The sequence below is a fragment of the Geotrypetes seraphini genome, chromosome 1, assembly GCF_902459505.1.
Source record: "Geotrypetes seraphini chromosome 1, aGeoSer1.1, whole genome shotgun sequence".
In the NCBI taxonomy this organism is placed as follows: Eukaryota; Metazoa; Chordata; class Amphibia; order Gymnophiona; family Dermophiidae; genus Geotrypetes; species Geotrypetes seraphini.
In genome coordinates, this window is record NC_047084.1 from 395,722,694 (window position 1) to 395,744,842 (window position 22,149).

A 22,149-nucleotide genomic window follows, 5' to 3' on the forward strand; every position below is an offset into this window, starting at 1 on the left:
TGGGCACACAAACTGAATATTTATTACACTCTTATCCCCTTCAGACTGACTTTTTTAAATCTCTGATGGCCTCAGGAAAACAACAAAGCTTGGAATCTGCATTTGCTTCTCAGGGGAAAAGCAAAAGATTGAAATCAACTTCTTGGACTTCTTCAAAAGTGCTTTTACCAGGTGAATCTATGGAAGTACTTGAACAACTAGTGGAAGGAATGAAAAATGTGCAAATGATGTTGCAGGATAACTCTCAAAAGTTATAGGATAACTCTCTAAAGTTAACCTCACTTCAGGAAGAACTGACAAATTTAATTCATCAAATACAAATATCCAATTCCAGATTGGACAGTTGCGAGCAGCAAATTTCAGCCTGTGATACACAACTGGTTCAGTCTCAGCTGGATCATAAATCTATCATTACCTTAACAACAAAACTGGAAGATTTGGAAAATCGGGAAACAAGAAATAATATCAGAATTCTGGGACTTCCTGAAAATATTGAGGGGCAAGATATGGTAGGTTTCCTGAAGGATTTTATTCCCAAAGTGCTGTCTGTGAAGGTTTCTCCATCTCTAGAATTTGAGAGGGTTCATAGAATCCCTTCCAAGAAAAATAACACTGCTACTCGCCCCAGACACGTAATTTTTAAGTTTCTATATTCTGGGGCTCTTTTAGGGCTGAATTCTGAACACTGCGAATGTGCGGCAGTCGAGAGGATGCAGACGAATGTTTGATGCCAAGTGGTGGGGACTCAGGATTGGCTTGTGTAGTCTGAGACCTGCTGACATCAAGAGGGATTGTACTTCTGACATGCTTTTTTTTAGCTGTGAAGAGGGAACAGTGACATGCACTCAATGCCCCGGAAACGATTGTGCTTTTCGACGACGCATCGGCGGTGTCCAGTGGAAAAGAGGCATTATTAAAACAAATCTGGATGGGACGCTTGTCGCTCAGATGGATAGTGGAGTAGAGTGAGTGCGTTGCTTGCGCGTTCTTTCGGCGTCTCTGTTCTTTGCATGAGAGGCATGGCGGCAGCCGTTTGGTGAGCGGAGCTGGGTGCCATGGAGCTCAGAGTCGGGAGCCGCTACTGGCTGGGTCGAAAGGTAGGCAACGGTTCCTTCGATGACATCTATCTGGTAACTAACATTGCTGCACGAGCAGGAATTTGTTATCAAATTAGAATATGTTAAACAAAACATCCTCAGCTTCATATAGAAATGTAAAATCTACAAAATGATGCAAGGAGGAGATTAGTCGAATTGAATACCTTCATTCAAAGAATTTCATCCACCATGATGTGAAGCCAGATAACTTTTTGATGAGGCTGGGGAAGAAGAGGAACCTGGTCTACTTCATAGATTTTGGACTGGCAAAGAAATATCGAGATGCTCAAACTCACTAACATATTCCCTATTATGAAAATAAGAACCTAACAGGAACTGCCCGTTATGCATCTATCAATACTCATATTGGAATTGAACAATCTCGCAGGGATGACTTGGAGTCCTTGGGTTAAGTGTTGATGTACTTCAATCTGGGTTCCCTTCCATGGCAAGGACTAAAGGCAGTGACAAGGAGGCAGAAATATGAGTGTATCAGTGAAGAGAAGGGGAAGGAAAGAGAGAGAAAAAAAAAGAAAAAACATAACACCCGTTGAGGTTCTGTGCAAAGGATACCCCTTGGAGTTTGCTACATATCTGAATTTCTGTCGTTCTTTACATTTTGTTGACAGACTCATTGCTATTCACTCAAGAAGAACTGATAGAGCATTGCAACTGCATATTCTGATACCTGCCCCTATATCTGACTTGGTTATGTTAAACGATTATTATAGCGAGAGCAGCTTGGGGAGGTATGAATGGATGAAATGGGTGGTGGTGGTAATTGGAAGGTTGGAAAGTTGAGTAGATAATAGTTATAAGGTCGATAGGGGCGGGTATGAAAGAGGATTAACGGATTGAATGAGTGAGAGTGTTGATTATTCTCTGATTTTAATATTTTTAGTTTACTGTACTTATATAAATTTGACAGATTTCAATTACTTAATATTAGTTATATTCGTACTGTCAATTTATACATTTAAGAGAAAGGGGAGAAAAAGGAAAGGGAAATGGAGGAAACAACCTTTCCTCCCCTCTTCGGAACCTGAACTCTCTCCAACTTTTCCGCAAACATCTGAAGACCTGGCTATTCTCAAAAATCTGATACCTATTCCATCTCTGGTACTCTAAGCCCTCTAAAATCCCTTCATACTTGGGCCTCTAACCTTTCATTGTTAGTTCCTTTCTATCCCATCTCCTGTAAACTGTGCAGAGCTCTACGAATGTGGAGATGATGGGGTATACAAACCTAAGGTTTAGTTTAGTTTAGTTTAGGGAAGAGGAAAGGGGGAAGAGGAAAAAGGGGAAAAAAGTAAATTTTAGTAGATCTAATTCTAATATATTTACATAAAACTGACATAATTTAATTATTTATTTTTAAAAAAAATTTTCAAGAAAGTATAGACCTGTCAGTTCCTTAATTTATAGTGCGCGCTAGCCGAAAATCTACCGCCTGCTCAAAAGGAGGCGGTAGCGGCTAGCGTGCACTATTCCACGCATTAAGGTTCTAGCGCGGCTTTGTTAAAGGAGCCCTAAGATTGCAGTGGAGTATTGTTCAACAAATCATTTTATTTACATTATATACTGTTCAACTGAATTTTGTTTAGGCTTAATAGCATTTTTAGTTTAATTGTGATAAATAATTATAATTGAATTAATTTTATGTGTCAATTGGGGGGATTATTTGAGATGATTTTAGTATGCCTAGAGGTGGACGGTGGTTGCTAGTCGCTATGGGTGCATCCAAGTTTATGTGATACTTATTGGGTTGGGGTTGGGGAGGGAGGAGGGGGATTTTGTTTGGGTAACTGGATGTGGGGGAAAATATTGAAATTTTTTTATGTTCAAAGGGAAATTAAAATTTTATTTGGTAGTAGGTCTTCATCACTTAAAATGGCTTTAAAAATATTTTCACTTAAGAGGAAAAAACACTCAATTTTGTAAAACAGCAGGAGGCGGATATATATTTTATCCAAGAAACTCATTTAGCTGCTAGTGAATCAGCCACGTTAGAAGGGGGGGGTCAAGCATAGTTTTTTTTTGCTCCTGCAGTGGGAAAGAAGGCTGGGGTGGCTATCCAAGTGAATAAAAAATGCTCAGCTGCATTTAATGTAGTTTCAGCAGATCCTATGAGAAAATGGATTCAGGTACACATGAGCTCGGGAAAAGATATTCTGAAGCTTTTTAATATTTATGCCCCTAATTCAAATCAGGCTGAATTTTTCAAAACTCTTCAACAGTTGATTCTCCCACTGGCTTCTTCTAATTTATTAGTAGCTGGGGACTTTAATGCTGTTATGGATCCATTGTTGGACAAACAACCCAGTAAGCTAATAAAATCCATTGGTTTAGATAATTTACTACAGTCCTGTGGTTTGAAAGATATTTGGCAAATTCTTCATTTTAATGCTCGGGAATTTTCTTTCTGCTCCCATGCACATAAATCATTATCAAGAATAGATTACATTTTCATTTCAGACCCATTAATTCAACAGGTTACAAAAGCCAGCATAGACCCAATTTTATCAGATCATGCTGGAGTTTGGATTGAATTTAAATTTCCTGAACAAGATTGTTATAGACCTGTTTGGAGATTCAATAATACATTGCTTGCAGATTCAAACTTTCTTGAGGAATTTCAATTAAAAATGAATGAATATTTTCAACTTAATACCTCAGAGGAAATCTCTTTAGAAGATGAGAAGGGTGAAACTTATTCTCAAATTGAAAATATTTTTAAACAATTTTTGAAATATTATAAAGCTTTATATTCTAAACTTTATTCAAATAAAGAACTTGAGGGTTTAGAATTTTTAAAGTTAATTAAGGGGTCAAAAATCCCCGAGCTTATCAAGGGAAATCTTGAGGCGCCTATATCATTGAAAGAACTTCAGACAGCATTGAAGTCCCTTAGAGTTGGATCCGCTCCAGGAGGTAATGGATTTACTGTGGAGTTTTACAAATCATTCCAAATTATATTATTACCTCATCTTTTAAATGTATATCAGGTTCAACTAACTACAGGTTGTATTTCAGGTACTATGGCAGAATCTTTAACTATTGTTTTACCAAAACCAAATAAAGATCCCATGTTGGTTTCAAATTACAGGCCTATTTCTTTGATTAATGTAGATGGAAAACTTCTGGCTAAGTTATTGGCTTTACACTTGGCCAAGGCTCTCCCTTATATTATTGGTATGCACCAAACTGGTTTCGTTGCTCAAAGACATTCATCAAACAACAGCAGACTGGCTTTTCATATGTTAAATTTAACAAAAGCTATGAAAGATCCGGCCTTCTCTGTATCTTTGGATGCAGAGAAGGCCTTTGATCATGTAGAATGGACCTTTATGTTTCAAGCAATGGATTGGTTTGGTATTGGTTCAGAATTTATACAAATGATTCAAACTTTGTATAGTTCCCCTTCTGCCAGATTATATATGAACTAGTCTTTAAGCCCGTTACATTAACGGGTGCTAGAATAGATGTGTGTGTCTGTCTTTCTCTTTCTCTCTCTCCTTGGCCGCTGTCTGTCTGTTTGTTTGTTTTTTAGCATACCCCTCCTCCTAAGCAGCCCCTTTTCCCTCTCTCCCTGGCCCCCTGTTTTGCCCTGCCTACCTGCTCTGTGGCCCCCTTTCTGTTCCCCCCTCCCAGAGCAAAGCATGATTGCTGCCTACCCCAGCACACCCATCCCCCCAAAGCAGGCCTTTTTCCCTCTTCCCCTGGCCCCCTGTTGTGCCATGGCTGCCTGCTCCATGGCCACCTTCTGTTCCCCCCCTCCCAGAGCAAAGCATGTTTGCTGTCTGGTCCCCAGCACACCCCTCCCCCAAAGCAGACCCCTTTCCCTCTCCCCCTGGGCCGAGTGAGTGGTTAGAGCTATAGCCTCAGCACCCTAAGGTTGTGGGTTCAAATCCCATGCTGGCCCTTGTGACCCTGGATAAGTCACTTAACCCCCCATTGCCCCAGATACATTAGTTTTTTAAAATTTATTTATTAAATTTTCTATGCGTTTCTCCCAAGGGAGCTCAGAACGGTTTACATGAATATATTCATAGATTGTAAGGCCACCAGGACAAATAGGGGAAATACCCTCCCCTGCCCCTCATCATCATTAAATGGTATATAAGACTATTTCTTTGTTGAGATGCCACATACAATTTCAAAAATGACCTCCTTATGCTTATGGAAACTGAATCAGAAAAGGAGCAGTATGCACACTGCAGCAATGGCAAGGTAGAATGTGTTCACCATAGGGAAGAGGAAAACATTATTTTACTGAACAGATTTACAGGAATATGAGCAAACTTGTTCTAGGATCAATTAACATAACTTTGTATGGCCAATAGTTGGAAGACAACTACAGAATACAAATATTCTTACTCCGTATTATACAGTATATGCCGCCTCCCCCTTCCCGCGGTCTCGACAAACCTCTCGCCTCTAGCAGCAGCCGCAGCACTCTACACATGCTGCTTCGCGGCCTTCAACTGCCCTGATTTGGTCTGCCGCGTCTCTTATGATGTCATCAGGGACGCGGTGGAGCAAATCAGGGCAGTAGAAAGCCACGAAGCAGCATGTGTAGAGTGCTGCGGCTGCTGCTAGAGGCGAGAGGTTTGTCGGGACCGTGGGAAGGGGCGGCGGCAAGGGAGTAAGGGTAGCGGCCAGACCGCGTGAAGGGGTTCGTGTGCGCCGGAGGGGATGGGTGCGACGACGACGATCTGCCTTACACAGAAACCGACTCCTCCTGGCAGCTGCACTACCGCGCGGGCCTTAAACCGACAGCCGAGGGCGTCCTGGAGTCCTTTGTAGTGGATGGGGAGTGTGATGGGGCATGGGGCGAGCGAGCGCCTCTCCCCCCAACAACCAACTATGCCGAGCCCTTTTCGGCGTCTGGCCTCTGCCAAATCCCGGGCCTGCTCTCCTTCCCATAAGTGCCGGTCCCTCACTCCCCCGCATGCGCACTCGTTGAAAGCAGCAGGCGCGAGGTGGAGAGCAGGGAGGCTGTGGTGACGTAAAACGCGCGCATGCGCACTCGTGTTTCCGCGACGGATCAGGGAACATGATTTTTGAGTGCGCATGCGCGGCCTAGCATTTTATTATATTAGATAATACTTTTTCAGAATGTTTTTGACTGGAGAGGGGAGTTAGAAAAGGATGTCCATTATCTCCTTTGCTTTTTGATATTGTTTTGGAACCCTTGTTATTGACCATACAACAGGCAAGGGAGATTCAGGATATTCCTTATGCAGATTGGGAATATAAGGTCTCTCTGCTTATGAAGATGACATTTTGCTTTTTTTGAGGAATCCTGGATCTACCATCCCGCATTTACTGGATTTGATTGATCGATTTGGCAAATTTTCTGGATATAAAATAAATTGGAGTAAATTGGAGGTTCTTCCGCTAAATGTACACTGTCCAAAAGGATTATTTGACTCACTCCCTTTTCATTGGAAAGAAGATGGTATGAAATATTTAGGTATTTGGATTCAAAAAACATTGGAAGACACGCTGAAAGTAAATGAAAAATCTTTATTGCTAAAGGTCTCAGAAATGTGTGAGCAATGGAACCCCTTACATCTATTTTGGTGGGGAGAGTTCAAAGAAATTGAATAGTATTTTCACTAAATTTATTTGACTAGGTAAAACTGTTCGAGTTGCTTTAGTATCTTTACAAAAACCAGTTGCGGCGGGTGGGGTAAATTTCCCAAACTTTTATAGGTACCATTAGGCCTATATACTGCATCAGGGTATCTGTTGGATCCATCCTGAGCTCATGGCACATCTTCCGGACTGGCTTTACTTAAAATGGCAACTCAAGTCTCCATTGCATTTGTGTCTTGTTTTAAGTATCAAGTTATCTAGGCTTTATAAGGACAATAGAATTTTAGTTTCCACGTGGCAAACATTAAAATTTATTAATAACCTAACACCTATTCCAATTCATCAATCCACGTGTCAGTCCTTATGGTTGAACTTCAAGATTCAAATTGGCGGTTTTTTTTTAATGAGGACCAAGAGTCCAATAACTTCTCATAACAACAAATACTTTTCATCATGATGGGAGTCGCTATACAACTTATTCTGAAAAACTGGAAAAATTGGGGTAGATTAAACTATGGTTTAGGGTGGGAATCCTTGTGCCAAACTTATAAATTTGAACATATGAGAACAATACAATTGTGACATTATAAAAAATTTAAGGATGTTTGAGACCCATTGACAAAATTTCGATTATTGGATTTAGCCCTTTGATTATATGCATCCAGGATGAGTGGATAGGGGGGGGGTATGTAATTAATTTATTATTGGATTGCAAAGTTGTTTATCTTGTTCATTTGCATTATATTAAATGTTTTTATATTTTTAGGAAGAATGGGTGGGGATGGGGAGGGGGTTATGTATTTATTGTATCATGAGAAGGAATTGAGTGCTGTCTATTGAGTTAATTGATTGATAATATGTTGCACTTTATGCTGGTTTTAAACTGAATAAAGATTTTTTTAAAAAGCAACAGAACAATTAGCATCAATTGATCTTAAAGCACAATTCTGATACATCCCTTCTGAATTCTATACTCAAATGTATCCAATCCATAGCCGCAATCCAGTGTTTGCAAAACTACAACACTTTTCTCACCATATTTTCCTCCTCCTACTGAGAGAAAGAGCCACGTACAGTTTCAATTTCTGCAAGTGATCCATACAGAAGTCTCTCTGATCTGCTCTCTTTTTTTGCTATTTCAAGTTTGTTTTCAGTGACTTCAGTGCCATGTGACCCCTTGTAGTTGTCTTTTGTCAGAGGAAAGGAAGCAGTTCCGCGGAGCCAGACTGTTGCTTCTCAGAGAAACTTCAGTGGATCTGTGAAGCTGGCTTGCTGTGTGCTACCTTGTTTGGGCTCAGGGTCCATCCCTCTGGGAGCTAGCTTGCCTTCTGGCCATGTCAGAGATTTAAGCGCAGGCTGGGTGTATCCTGAGTAACAGCCCTTGGGGTATCAGGATGCAGGCTGCATTTCTAGCCCCAATCTAGTGGAGAGGTTCTGAGGGGGTGGAGGTCTCAGTTGGGGTCCATCCGACTGGCAGGCCAAAGATCTTGGACTTTGGTCCTTTTGGAGATTTTCTGAGGTAGAAAAAAATCCTTTCCTCCATTCAGCTGCAGTGAAAAGAGCTGACAGGTAAGGTACTTCAGTGACTGTGAGTACATCTCCATTATTTCCTATGAGGGAATTAGGGTGGTCTGTTAAACTTATTTCTATATCGCCTGGTAGACTGGTATATTTCCTTTACGGATGGGTATTATACCTCACTGCTACCAGCAGGTGGAGACTGAGATCAAACTTGTATATCAATATAGCTTCCCCTCTACTAATCCAGTCTTCCTCAGTCTCCAGTAGCAGGTGGTAAGGCTAATTTAGGCTCCCCTCTTAGCATTGTTGGAACTTTATTTTTGGACTCCTGGTTCCCCTTTTGTGCCAGATAGAGCTTGGACGGGTCCTGTTTAGGTATCCGTTTGACCTCGGGTGAGTTAAACCCAGCGGGTCTCGTGCTGAGACCCTCTCCTCACCTTCCTCCACCTCCCCATATTTTTGTAGAGGTGCCTCAGCAGGCTGCCAGGCCCCCTGGTTGGCCATCCCTCCAGCTTTGAAAGCCGTGGAGTCTTCTGATTTTTTTTTTTTTTTTTTTTAATCTTGAGGTGTGCCAGTCTACAGGACTCATTTCCCTGTAAAACTGCATGTTTACTTGTGTTTTTCTCAACTAACTGGCACTTTTTCTTTCAGCTAGGGCATTTTTGGCAGAAGCCTCCTCCTTCCTCTCAGTTACCTCATGTGACCTTCCCCCTGTTCTGGGGTCCTTTGCTGGGGCCACCGGGGGTCTTTCCCCCTGAATTTATATTAGCACTTTGTAAATTTTATGTGCTGGTGGCAGGAGATTCTGTGTCTGGGGGTGTCGGTGGGGGGTGTCTCTGTTTACTCTCGACGCCTTCCCTGGCACGGCCCCACACAGCGACGGTTTTGCCCCTCTCTACTCCTCTCATCAAAATGCCCGAGGGTCTCTTGGGATGAGGATTTTTACCTAGAGGAGCAAGATGTTATTGCTGAGGACCTGGACCCTATGGTAGAATTCAAGGATCCTCTTGGGGGGGGTCGGATTTCGCCAGCAAGGGGTTCGAGCACCCTCCAGCTGGCGAAGATGTGTCTGTAGTGCGCATTTTTCAGCGGAACGAGCTTCATGAGCTAATTCTGCAGGACTCCTCGGTTTTGCACTTTGAGGACACAGTGTTGGATCCCCCGTGTACAGTGGACCCCTTGCGTAAGGGGATCTGCTCTGCTTCCCGCTCTTTTCCTAAGCATTAGGATATTCGGGATATTATGCTCGCATAGAGGCAGGTGCCAGAAGCCCCTTTTTGTTTTGTGCACTCCATGGCCTGCCTGTATCCCATTCCTGAAGGGGATAGGGACACTTTGAAGTCACCCGTAGTGGACGCGGTGGTCTTGGCCATTTCTAAGAGGCATCCGTGCCTGTTGAGGGCAGTGCGGCCTTGAAGTCCCTCCTTTAACAGAGTTTTGATGGAACAGCTCTGTCGGTTCAGGCGACGATGTGTGGCGGGCTAGTGGCTCGGGTGTGTTTTCATTGGGCCCAGCATATACTTGACAGTAAATCTGAGACTTGGGACTTGCTAAAGCAAGAAGTTGCCAAAATTGAATTGAGTGCTTCTTTTCTCTCAGATGCCATGTATGACTTCTTGCGAGCTTCTGCCAAGCCTTTGGCCTTTGGAGTGGCAGCACGCCATACATTGTGGCTTCTCACTTGGTCGGTGGCTTCAGAGTCCAAAGCTAAGTTGACAAAGTTTCCTTTTAAGGGATCTTTCTTGTTTGGTGAGGTTCTGGACAGGTTGGTTCAGACTCTCACTGATTCCGGCTGCTGGCTCAAGGTGGTGCTGCTTGTGGCCATGATTTCCGCTGCTTCCACCCTGGTAGAGAGGCTGCCTCTTTTCCATCTTCTGGGCTCTCTAGAGGCAGATTCTTCCAGCGCCAAGGGGCTGGTTGTGCCACCATGTCCCTTGCCGCCCGTCCTGCCCAATGACTCCTTGCCGGCTCCCATCTTGGTTCCGGTGGGCACCCGGTTGCGGGATTTTTATCCAAAGTGGGCAGACATCACATCCGATCAGTAGGTTCTGGAGGTGATTCGGGATGGCTATGCTCTGGAGTTCGCCTGTTCCTTGCCAGACCGGTATTTCGCTTCTCCCTGGCAGATGGCGTGGAAGCAGCAGGCCTTTCGCCAGACCCTTCAAAGATTGTTAGCTCTCCAAGTGGTGGTTTCAGTTCCCCGCAGGAGTGGGGCACAGGTTGGTACTTGATTTATTTTGTGGTGCCAAAGAAAGAAGGGACCTTTTGGCCCATCCTGGATTTGAAAGGGGGCCAACGGGGCTCTTCAAGTGCCATCCTTCCACATGGAAACTCTGCGGTCTGTGATTCTGGTGGTTCAACTGGGGGGGGGGGTTCTGACTTCTCTAGATCTGTCCGAGGCCCCGGGCCTCCCATCATCATTTGCTGCGCTTTGCGATCTTGGGGCACCATTCTCAGTTCTGTGCATTTCCCTTTGGCAGGCGTTCACCGAGGTGATGGTGGTCGTTGTGGCGGCGTTGCAAAAAGAGGGCATTCTTGTTCATCCCTACATGGACGACTGGTTGATTCGAGCCAAGTTGTTCCAGGAGAGCATGTGGCGTTTTTGCAGTCGCTGGGATGGGTAGTTAACCTTGCCAAGAGCTGGTTGTCTCCATCTCAGCGCCTGGAATATCTAGGGGTGCTATTCAACACCTCCTTGGTGAAGGTCTTCCTTCCGGAGGCCTGGTAAGCAACTTGTAATCTCAGATTCGCCTGCTTATGGTGACCTGGTGTCCTCGGGCGCAGGATTTCTTCCAAGTCTTGGGGTCGATGGCAGCTTCCCTCGATGTAGTGAGGTGGTCTTGGGCCCACATGCGTTCTCTTCAGTATGCTCTTCTTCGGAGGTGGTCACCTCAGAGGCACAGTTTGGATCACCCTGTTCCGCTTCCGGGCTTAGCTCCGGGCAGTCTTTGTTGGTGGCTACAGACCCCCCCCATCTTGTACAAGGGGGAGTCTGGATCAGCCGCAGTGGACGGTGCTGCTTATGGATGCCAGTCTTCTCGGTTGGGGGCTCAGTGTCTAGGTCACTCAGCTCAGGGCACCTGGTCCATGGAGGAGGCTTCTTAGTCGATCAGTTTCTTGGATATCAGAACCATCTGTCTGGCGTTGCTAGCCTTCCAGTCCTTTCTGATGGACAAGTCAGTCAGGGTTCTGTCGGACAATGCCACAGCGGTGACCTATGTCAATCATCAGGGTGGCACCAGGAGCACTTTGGTGGCACAGGAGGCGACGCTGCTCATTGTCTGGGTGGAGTCACACCTTCAAAAAATATCAGCATCCCACTTAGCTGGTGTGGAGAATGTTCAAGCGGACTTCCTAAGTCATGTGCTAGATCTCAGAGAGTGGTGTCTTAGCCTGGTGGCTTTTCAGTTGATAGTGCAGTCTTGGGGTCAGCCCCTCATGGACCTGATGGCCACAAGTGTCAACGTCAAAATACCCCACTTCTTCAGTCATCGCAGAGACGGTCAGGCCGGGGGCCTGGATGCTCTGGTTCAACCATGGCCAACGGAGGGGCTGTTGTATGTGTTCCCTCCATGGCCATTAGTGGACAGAGTTCTTCTCTGCATAATTTGCCATTCGGGCCTCGTGGTTCTGGTGGCTCTGGATTGGCTTTCCTTTCTGACGCCCATGGTATGTGGATCTGGTGAGGCATCTGGTGGCGAATTCTCTTTCTCTGCCTCTCTTGGACAGACTTCCAATGTTTGATCTGGGTCCCTTTTGTCTTACGCCTTGGCTCTTGAAAGGGGTCGCCTAGGTAAGTAGGGGTATTCAGATAAATTGATCTCAACTTTCTTGGGGTCCCAGAGGCTTTCCACCTCTCGAGCTTATGTGAGGGTTTGGAATCTATTTGAGGAGTGGTGTGATGCACGTGGAGTGGTCTCTTTTCGCCCTTCCCTGCCTAACCTCTTAGAGTTCTTGCAGGATGGCCTGGACATGGGACTGGCTTGTTTTTCTCTGGGTTCAGCTTGCGGCCTTTCGTGGGTTGTTGAAAGGTCAGCTTTTGACTGCCTTTCCTGATATGATTCGCTTCTTGCAGTTGGCCAAGTTGCTCAGGCCTCCCGTGCGGCCCTCTGTCCCTTCTTGGGATCTGAATCTGGTTCTGTCAGTTCCTGTACGTCCTCCTTTTGAACCGTTGAAGGAACTTACTCTTAAAGCGGTCTTCTTGGTGGCCATTGCTTCAGCTAGACATGTTTCTGAGCTGCAGGCTTTCTCTTATAGGGCTCCCTTCTTGGAGTTTTCTAGGGAGTCGGTTGTCTTGAGGCCTGTTCCTTCCTTTCTGCCAAACCTAGTTTCTCCTTTTCATGTCAATCCATCTGTAGTCCTCCCGGTGTTGGGTAGTCGGGAGGGCTATTCTGAGCAAAGACAGCTGCGCACTTTGGATGTCAGTTGGGTCCTTCGCTCTTATGTGAAATCTAATTGAAATCTAAGCAGCGGGACCAGCCACTAACACCGGGAGCTCATCGACCCGATCCTGCCGGGTGTTTGAGTTCCGCCCCTCCCCCCCGCAGTCCACTGGGGAGAATCAACTGCCTGCTTCTTTTAAATCTAAGCAGAGGGACCAGCCACTAACACCGGGAGCCCATCAACCCGATCCTGCCGGGTGTCTGAGCTCCGCCCCCCCCCCCCCCCCCCCCCGCAGTCCGCTGGGGAGAATCAACTGCCTGCTTGCCTGCTTCTTTTAAATCTAATCAGAGGGACCAGCCACTAACTCCAGGAGCCCATCGACCCGATCCTGCTGGGTGTCTGAGCTCCGCCCCTCCCAAAGTCCGCTAGAAAAAAGAACTGCCTGCTTTTAAATCCAAGCAGCGGGATCAGCCATCGCCAATACTGGGAGCCCATCGACTTGATCCTGCGATTAAGAACTGCCTGCCTGCATATGTAACTGCTAGGCATATGTTACAGTCAGAGACATACAATTGCTAGATGTAGGTTTAACCGCTAGATGCCTGTGTAATTGTTGGAGTCTTGAATTAGGACTGCTTAGGAACTATATAGGCATGTGTTACCATCAGAGACACAAACAATTGTTAAATGCATGAGTAATTGGTAGAGGTATGTGTAATTACTAGAGACTTGCCGTAGATCTGCTTAGGATCTATATCCCCTTTGGGCCACCTTTGAAAATTACCAACCATACAAACCATACAAACAGTAACTCAAGAATTTACAGGGAAACCATTACACTTCGATGAATCTCCTTCTGATTTTACTGATTTGTCTGGTAATTGGCAACATCAAAGATGTTAACTCACTCCACCCACAATTACAATCAATCAACTACCCGGATCTGTCAATTTTACACATCTCTGATCCACAAGAAAACATAACAAATCACATTACTACTATCTCAAATAAAAGAAGACACCAACGAACCCTTAAAAAAAGAATAAGGCAAGTAAAACCCATCAAAACCACTACCGCAACTAAACCTATCACACCCACATCTGTCCCCTGTGCATACCTTAATTCTAGATCTGTCAGGAATAAAGCTTTCCTACTTAAAGATTGGATCATTAACAAACAAATAGCCTGCCTTTTACTAACTGAAACATGGTTACTATCAGAAGATGATCCAATAATAATTGATCTCCTACCAGACAATTTTAAAAGCCTTACGCTAAACCGCGTGGGAAAAAAAGGAGGAGGTTTAGCAATTATTCTTAAAGAAGAATTTGAGTTCGAACTACTTGATTCCAAAATGACCGACCAACTAGAAATTTTAGCCTGTAAAATTGGTAACTGTCATCTAGCAGAATCCCTATCCTGCATTTTATTCTACGTCCCCCCAAAAAGCTGGCCAAAAGCCAAAGAAGACTTCTGTGCATTTGTCCTAAACAATTCAATCGGTCCTTCTTACAATATCATCGCAGGAGACATAAACATACACCTAGATGAAGAGGACAACACAAACGCGAAAGAGTTTAAAAACTTTCTATCCCTACTCAATTACAACCTCCCTCCACCCACACAAACACATGAAAAAGGCCATCAGTTAGATGTGGTAGCCATGTCCACAAAGGATATCCCAGACCCTGCCATCTCTATACGTAAAGGTACCTGGTGTCATGATATCTGGTCTGACCATTTTACTTATTATTTCCAGCTAATCTGGTCTTATCATAAATCTAAAACACGCCCAATAATAAAAAGAGAACATCACACAAGAGGCTATATTAACCCAATAGAATACTGGTCACAATACGAACTGCAATCAGAGATAGAAGAAGGAATCGATTTCTGGGATCACTGGATGACAACCAGCACATCCATTTTAGACAAAATCGCCCCTATACGTAATAGCAAAAGCAATGCAAATAAATATAACAAATGGTTTGACACCGAACTTCTAAAAATGATACAACTAGCTAGACGACTAGAAAGAACTTGGAAAAAAACAGGAGAATTAGCAGACCGTAACAAATAGAGAGCTAACATAAAAATCTACAAACAAATGATAAAAGACAAACGTAAAGCATTCTACTCAATTAAAATCAACTCATCTTGTAATGGCTCACAAGGAATCAATACAAAAGAGCTATTCAACCTGATCACAAATTTATTTGACACCGCTCGCTACACCACATCCACACACAACACTAAGTTGCCCTCTGCAATTGATTTAGCACTGTACTTCGATTCAAAAATTAAAAACCTTAGAATCCATTGTTCAACTAACGACCCTCGTGATCATCTCCCAAGGAAATGATATACCGGCAGACATGATCTGGAGCTCCTTTCAAGATTTAGAGTAGAATAATTACACCTGACTATATAACAAATACTCTAAATCCTATTGCGTTCTGGATTCATGCCCCCCAGAAATCATGAAAGCGGCACCTTTAGAATTTAAACTATCGCTGATGCAATACTTGGCTCACAACCTAAAAACTGGGACGTTTCTCTCTAATAATGGTCACATAATAATAACCCCAATTCTAAAAATTCGAAAAGAATCTTCAGCCCTAATATCCAACTACAGACCAGTAGCATCCATTCCGTTTATTGTAAAAATAATGGAGGGGTTGGTACACATCCAACTGATAGATTATCTTGATCAGTTCTCTCTCCTACATGAAACTCAATTCGGTTTTAGACCGTTATTCAGTACTGAGACAGTAATTGTGGCTATCTTAGACAATCTGCGCCTACTGTTTAGTAAGGGCCTTAATGCCCTGGTTATGCAATTCGATATGAGTTCTGCCTTTGATCTAGTAGACCACGAGAAACTGCTGCAATGCCTAGACGCCATTGGTATCAGGGATGAGGTGCTGAACTGGTTCCGTGGCTTCCTTATATCCCGCACTTATCAGGTACGTTTTAATTATGAGCTTTCAAACACCTGGAGCAATCCATCCGGTGTGCCACAAGGGTCTCCACTATCTCCATTGCTCTTCAACGTCTATATGTCCCCAGCTGGGAATAAAACTATTTAGTTAGGCAGATGACTTTACGATTATCATCCCATTCGCTAATTCTGTCTCTGAAACTATTCCCAAAGCTTCAGAAGCCATAAACATGATGGAGCACTGGATGACAAACTTTAGGCTCAAACTTAATTCAGAAAAAACAACTTTCTTCGTTGCTTCGCCACATCCGCTTGACACCAAATCACCACTATGTATCAATAAATTTAGTTACCCTATCCAGCCCACCATTAAGATACTAGGTGTAACTTTGGATCAATGCCTAACCATGACAGACCAGGTAGACTCCTTAATCAGAAAGGGATTCTTTACTCTCTGGAAACTCAGATCCATTAAAGCTTACTTCGATACATCGGCATTCAGAACCCTAGTCCAATCCCTCGTAAGTCTACTTGACTACTGTAACATCACTTATTTAGCAATTTCCCAAAAGAATATGCAACGTTTACAATTGATGCAAAATGCAGCAGTCAGACTGATCTTTGGGCTGAGGAAGTTTGACCACGTGACACCCTACTACCGGCAGCTGCATTGGCTGCCAATGGCGGCGCGCGTAAAGTTTAAATTTGCCTGCTTCTGCTTTAAAGCACTACATGGACTTGCCCCTAAATACATAACTGACCTTTTCTTCTTCTCAGCCAACAGACACAAAAGAAGCTCACATTCCAATTTAATTTCCCCCCCCCAGTTCGAGGTTGTAAACTGAAAAAACACCATGAACACCTTCTCTCACACCAAGCTGCATCATGGGGTAAAGACCTAGAACAATTGCTTTCGCCCATTACTTATGGGGAATTTAGGAAACGTCTAAAAACACACTTGTTCCTAAAGCATCTAGACACCTGATCCTCTCTTCTCTCTCCCCTCTATAGCGATTAACTTGTCCTTTTGATCACTCTCTCCTCGACAATGAATTTCCTGTCCTATTAATTCTCTTTCTTCCTCCCCTCTTAAAGTCAATTCAATTTGTTACCTTTGCTTAATCTTCTGTAAACCGCATAGAACTTCACGGTATTGCGGTATATAAGCTGTTATTATTATTATTATGTGCAGAGGACCCAGGAGATCAGGACATCAGATCATCTCATTGTCCTTCTAGCCGGTCCTCGTAAGGGGGATGGCACTTCTAAGGCTACTATTGCGCGCTGGATCAAGGAGATTTTTGCTTCTGCTTATCTTCTGAAGAAGAAGCCTGTTCCAGAATTTCTCAATGCTCATTCCACTAGGGGTCAGGCAGCTTCTTGGGCTAAATCTTCTCTAGTGCCTCCAGTGGATATTTGCAAGGCTGCAATCTGGTCTTCTCTGCATTCCTTTGTCAGACACTAGCTGTAGATGTTCAAGCGCATCGGGATGCAGTATTCGGTGCACGTGTTCTGGTGTTGGCCCTTCGGGGGTCCCACTCTTGATGGGTGCTGCTTTGGTACGTCCCATCTGTAAAGGAACTATACCGGTCTACCAGGTGATACAGAAGGAGAAATTAGGTTTTTACCTGCTAACTTTCTTTCTGTTAGCCTGTAGACCGATATAGATCCACACCCTATCTGTCTTTGTGTGCTGATTGCGGGTTTTTGCTCGCGTGCAGATTTTGAATTTTTCTGTGGGTTCTAGTATTTTTCTACGGCCGGGGAGAATTAAGAACAGTGGTGATGCTCAGCTAGCTTAGCTGGTGAGCTATGGGGATGTTTTATTTTCCAAGATAAAGTTCTACACATGTTCCAACAGTTGTTTGCAGATGTTTGTTGTTTCTTTCCACTTCTGTTCGGAGTGTATTTTACTGTTTTCAGTTAAGAATTTTCCTAGGTTCTGCTTGGCTATTCGGCAGACTGGATTAGTAGAAGGGAAGCTACTGATATACAAGTTTTTATCTCAATCTCCACCTGCTGGTAGCAGTGAGGTATAATACCCATCCATAAAGGAACTATACCGGTCTACAGGTTAACAGAAAGAAAATTAGCAGGTAAGAACCTAATTTTTCCTTTTAAGGGATTCTAAGGGTAGGGTTCAGTTTTCCCACCTCCTCAGACCCCCAAATCACAAATTTTTACTTTTGGAACATCTTTATTTTTGCTATTTTTGGTGCAAATTCATTGGCCATCTTGGATTTTTATCAGTCTTTTTTTCAAAGTTTAAATTCTGCGTCAAAACTCGATTTTCAAAATTGGTATGGATGTACTCCTCAGCCCCTAATCTACATGTGTGGATTGCACTGGATGGCTGACGCAAGAGTGTCTGTGTACTGTGTGCCGTGGCGCACTGGGGGAAGGGGCGGGAGTTTCAGGCATTGCCTCCTCTGAGTCCTTGAGGGCTGGGGAGCTGGCATGGCACCTGAGCATCGAGAAGGGGGATTTCTTCTGAACAGTACCAACAGCTCAGCGAGACCTGGCCACTGCCCTAGTCCAGAAATGGTTTGGCTGTTGTGAAGAGCGTATTCTATGGACCCAGCTCTCTTGACGTGGCAGGTGAGTGCGTCTCCTGCAGAAAAGCAAGTTGCTACAGTGCTGAATGTCCCTCTGCGGGGCTTCTCCATGCCGGTCATTACAGATCCGGATTGCCTTCGCTTGCACACTATCCTGTCCTTTCTGCTGCCACTGCTTCCATCCTGGATGATGCGGATAACCTCAGTGGGTCAGTTCAGCAAGATATCTCAGAGAATCCGGATCTGGGTGAGGATCCTTCCATCTGCAGGCTCTTCAAAACTGTTTCTGTCCATCATTTCATCACAGATGCCCTGAAAGAGCTCCATTTGGAATCTCAGCTTTCTACAATGTAGTGTTCGGTCATGAGCCGATATAATGCTCTGACCTCCTTTTCCGGTGCATCCGGAGTTCACGGGCCCGTTTTGGAGCAATGGGATAAGCCCGAGAGTTCTGGGATGTATTTAGGTAATGTGCCTTGTGTGTTAAAACACAGGACCTTAAACCAAATAAGATAATAATCAATATGGATTAAACACAAGTAGAGAGGCATGGCCATATTTGCGAGTGCTATATAAAAAGCACGATTCAGTGGTCTGTAAAGTCTGAAGTTGCTTAAGTTGTGACTTAGGAATGCCTGTGTAAACAGAAATGCAGTAATCTCATTTTGAAATCAAGCGAGCATGCGTGAAGGTATGCATTCGCAAACTACCGTATTTTCACATAGATAACGCGCACCCGTGTAAAACGCGCACACGGGTATAGCGCGCGAAAAACACAAATTTATGTACAGAAATTTTTATACACCGCGCACACCCGTATACCGCGCATGCTGCCCAACTCTCCTTTCACCCGCCCCGACTCTCCTCTGGCCACCCCGACTCTCCTTTCGCCCGCCCCGACTCTCCTCTCCCCCTTGAAGTCCTGTCCCCACCCTGAAAACCTGATGCCCCCCCCCGACGTTCGATTCACCCCCCCTCTCGCAGGACCGCTCGCACCCCCACCCCGAAGGACCGCTCGCATGCACCCGCACCCCCACCCCGAAGGACCGCTCGCACGCACTCCCACCCGCACCCGCACCCCCACCCTGAAAGACCGCTCGCACCCCCACAGCCTCCCGACCCCCCCCCCCATCATGTAGAAGCTCCTACCGGTGTCCTGCTGCTTCCTCTTGGCGGTCCCGACTCCCCGACACGATCGGGGCAATAGGGAGCTCAAGCCCTCTTGCCCCAGCCAACCGCGGCACCCCCGACACGATCGGGGCAAGAGGGAGCTCAAGCCCTCTTGCCCCCCCCGACTCCCCGACACATCGGGCAAAAGGGAGCCCAAGCCCTCTTACCCCGCCGACTCCCCAACCCCCCGACAATATCGGGCCAGGAGGGAGCCCAAGTCCTCCTGGCCCTGGCGACCCCCCCCCCGCTAGTTGTTCGGGCCAGGAGGGAGCCCAAACCCTCCTGGCCACGGCGACCCCCTCCCCCCACCCCGCACTACATTACGGGCAGGAGGGATCCCAGGCCCTCCTGCCCTCGACGCAAACCCCCCTCCCCCCAACGACCGCACCCCCAGCCGACCCACGACCCCCCTGGCAGTCCCCCACGACACCCCCACCCCCCTTCCCCGTACCTTTGTGTAGTTGGCCGGACAGACGGGAGCCAAACCCGCCTATCCGGCAGGCAGCCAACAACGGAATGAGGCCGGATTGGCCCATCCGTCCCAAAGCTCCGCCTTCTGGTGGGGCCTAAGGCGCCTGGGCCAATCAGAATAGGCCCGGGAGCTTTAGGTCCCTCCTGGGGGCGGGGCCTTGGGCACATGGTCGGGTTGGACCCATGTGCCTCAGGTCCCGCCCCCAGATGGGACCTAAGGCTCCCGGGCCTATTCTGATTGGCCCAGGCGCCTTAGGCCCCACCAGTAGGCGGAGCTTTGGGACGGATGGGCCAATCCGGCCTCATTCTGTCGTTGGCTGCCTGCCGGACAGGCGAGTTTGACTCCCGTCTGTTCGGCCAACTACACAAAGGTACGGGGAAGGGGGGTAGGGGGGTCGTGGGGGTCGGCCAGGGGGGTCGCGGTCGGAGGTTCTTGGGGGGGGGCAGTCGTTGGGGGGAGGGGGGTTTGCGTCGAGGGCAGGAGGGCCTGGGATCCCTCCTGCCCGTAATGTAGTGCGGGGTGGGGGTAGGGGGTCGCCGTGACCAGGAGGGTTTGGGCTCCCTCCTGGCCCGAACAACTAGCGGGGGGGGGGGGGGTCGCCAGGGCCAGGAGGACTTGGGCTCCCTCCTGGCCCGATATTGTCGGGGAGTTGGGGAGTCGGCGGGGTAAGAGGGCTTGGACTCCCTTTTGCCCGATGTGTCGGGGAGTCGGGGGGGGGGGGGGGGCAAGAGGGCTTGAGCTCCCTCTTGCCCCGATCGTGTCGGGGGTGCCGCGGTTGGCTGGGGCAAGAGGGCTTGAGCTCCCTCTTGCCCCGATCGTGTCGGGGAGTCGGGACCGCCAAGAGGAAGCAGCAGGACACCAGTAGGAGCTTCTACATGATGGGGGGGTCGGGAGGCTGTGGGGGTGCGATCGGTCTTTCAGGGTGGGGGTGCGGGTGCGTGCGAGCGGTCCTTCGGGGTGGGGGTGCGAGCGGTCCTGCGGGGGGGGGGGTGAATCAGACGTGGGGGGGGGAAACTATGTAAAAAAAAATTTTGTACAACGCGCAAGGGTGTGCGCGGTACGTAAAAACCACGTATAACGCGCGCGTTATATGCGAGAAAATACGGTACATTATCTAAAAATGTAGTTTGCAAAGAGAAAGAAAACCTAATTGCAAAACACAGGAAATCTGAGCTTGAAATGAGAGCTTGGAGTCAAGAAATCTGCCTTGCCCTTTTCTTTTAACAACTACAAGTACTTGACTGTGTGAGAACTTATAAGCCTTAAATTTAAGAGACAATTTTAATTAACCATAAAGTTGGGAAACTTCAAAGGGGCTTTTGCTAAGGTAAGTAAAATGACACTTTTAATGCAAAACTTTAAAAAAAACCAACCCTTAATTTTGTTTGTTCTGCAGAGGAATTCGAGTGGGATACACACCAGATGTACTGACAGATGCCACTGCAGAGCTTTCTGTAGCATTACTCCTAGCCACAAGCCGAAGGCTCCCTGAAGCAGTGCAGGAGGTCAAGAAGTAAGTATGTGAAAAATATTAGGGGTTTGTTTTAGCCCAGCACCTTTAGCTATACCACAGTCTTGTAATTAGAGATTTAATGCCTGTGTGGGGTTGGTGAGGGCAAAGGTAGGGTGGGTGAAGAGTCAAGAAAATAAACCTGCTAGGATGTTAGAAAAAAAATGCCCGATTGGGCGAGAAAGCGAATCAAATTGAAAAATTAATTCAATAGGTCAAATTGAATCAAGAAATGTTTCTCTGAATTGGCAGCACTAGTTCGGAGCAAAGAAGTGGTATTGGCAACTTTAACTCAGTCTTGGACTTTAACTTGCACATTGAGCCTCCTAACAGCCTCTGAGTGGAAGAAGCCTCATGTGATGAAGACCATTCTCAAACCCAGCAAACTTGCAATGGAATTGCTGGGTGGAGATTGATGTATCTCATGCTCAGTGATACTGCCAACCATATGCCATCTTCATCATGCTATAATGGTGTCCGACAATGATCCAACAAGAAGCATTTAATACAGATCTAAGAGGTTGATAGCTAAACTAATGCTGACTGAACATTGCAACTGCATTTAACCTCCGTGTCAAACTCCTTTAGTGTATGCCAAGAAGCAGCAAAGCAGTGTCTGGAAGGAGCTGCGGAGTCTAGTGTAGAGAGTTGCACGGGGACAGAAATCCCACCCGTCCCCGTCAAAGTCTCACCCATCCCAAAGTCCGTCCCCACCCGTCCCCGCGAGAAATCCCCTTTGTCCCCACCCGTCCCTATAAACTTCAGAAATAGTTATTTCATTTAATTATGCTACTGAATTAAAGGCTCTGGTAGAAATCCATTTACAAATAAGCAAAGAAACTTTATTAATTTGGAAATATTAATTGGGAAGAATACATACTTTGTAAACAGGTTTCTAC

General features: G+C 45.9%; 1 protein-coding gene and 1 pseudogene across 8 annotated transcripts in view; both read left to right on the forward strand.

Annotated features, from left to right (window-relative positions):
- The window catches only part of LOC117347215 (glyoxylate reductase/hydroxypyruvate reductase-like), a 212,494-nt gene that overhangs the window by 96,467 nt on the left and 93,878 nt on the right, over positions 1 to 22,149 (forward strand). For all 8 annotated transcript variants that reach the window (XR_004536753.1, XR_004536752.1, XM_033917882.1 and 5 more), the window contains exon 4: positions 21,137 to 21,253. Coding sequence is in view for 6 of the 8 variants with exons in the window: in XM_033917882.1 (XP_033773773.1) it covers positions 21,137 to 21,253 (117 nt within the window). In the remaining 2 variants the exon portion in view is untranslated. The remainder of the gene's footprint in view (positions 1 to 21,136; positions 21,254 to 22,149) is intronic.
- Positions 1,056 to 10,843, forward strand: LOC117359026 (annotated as a pseudogene).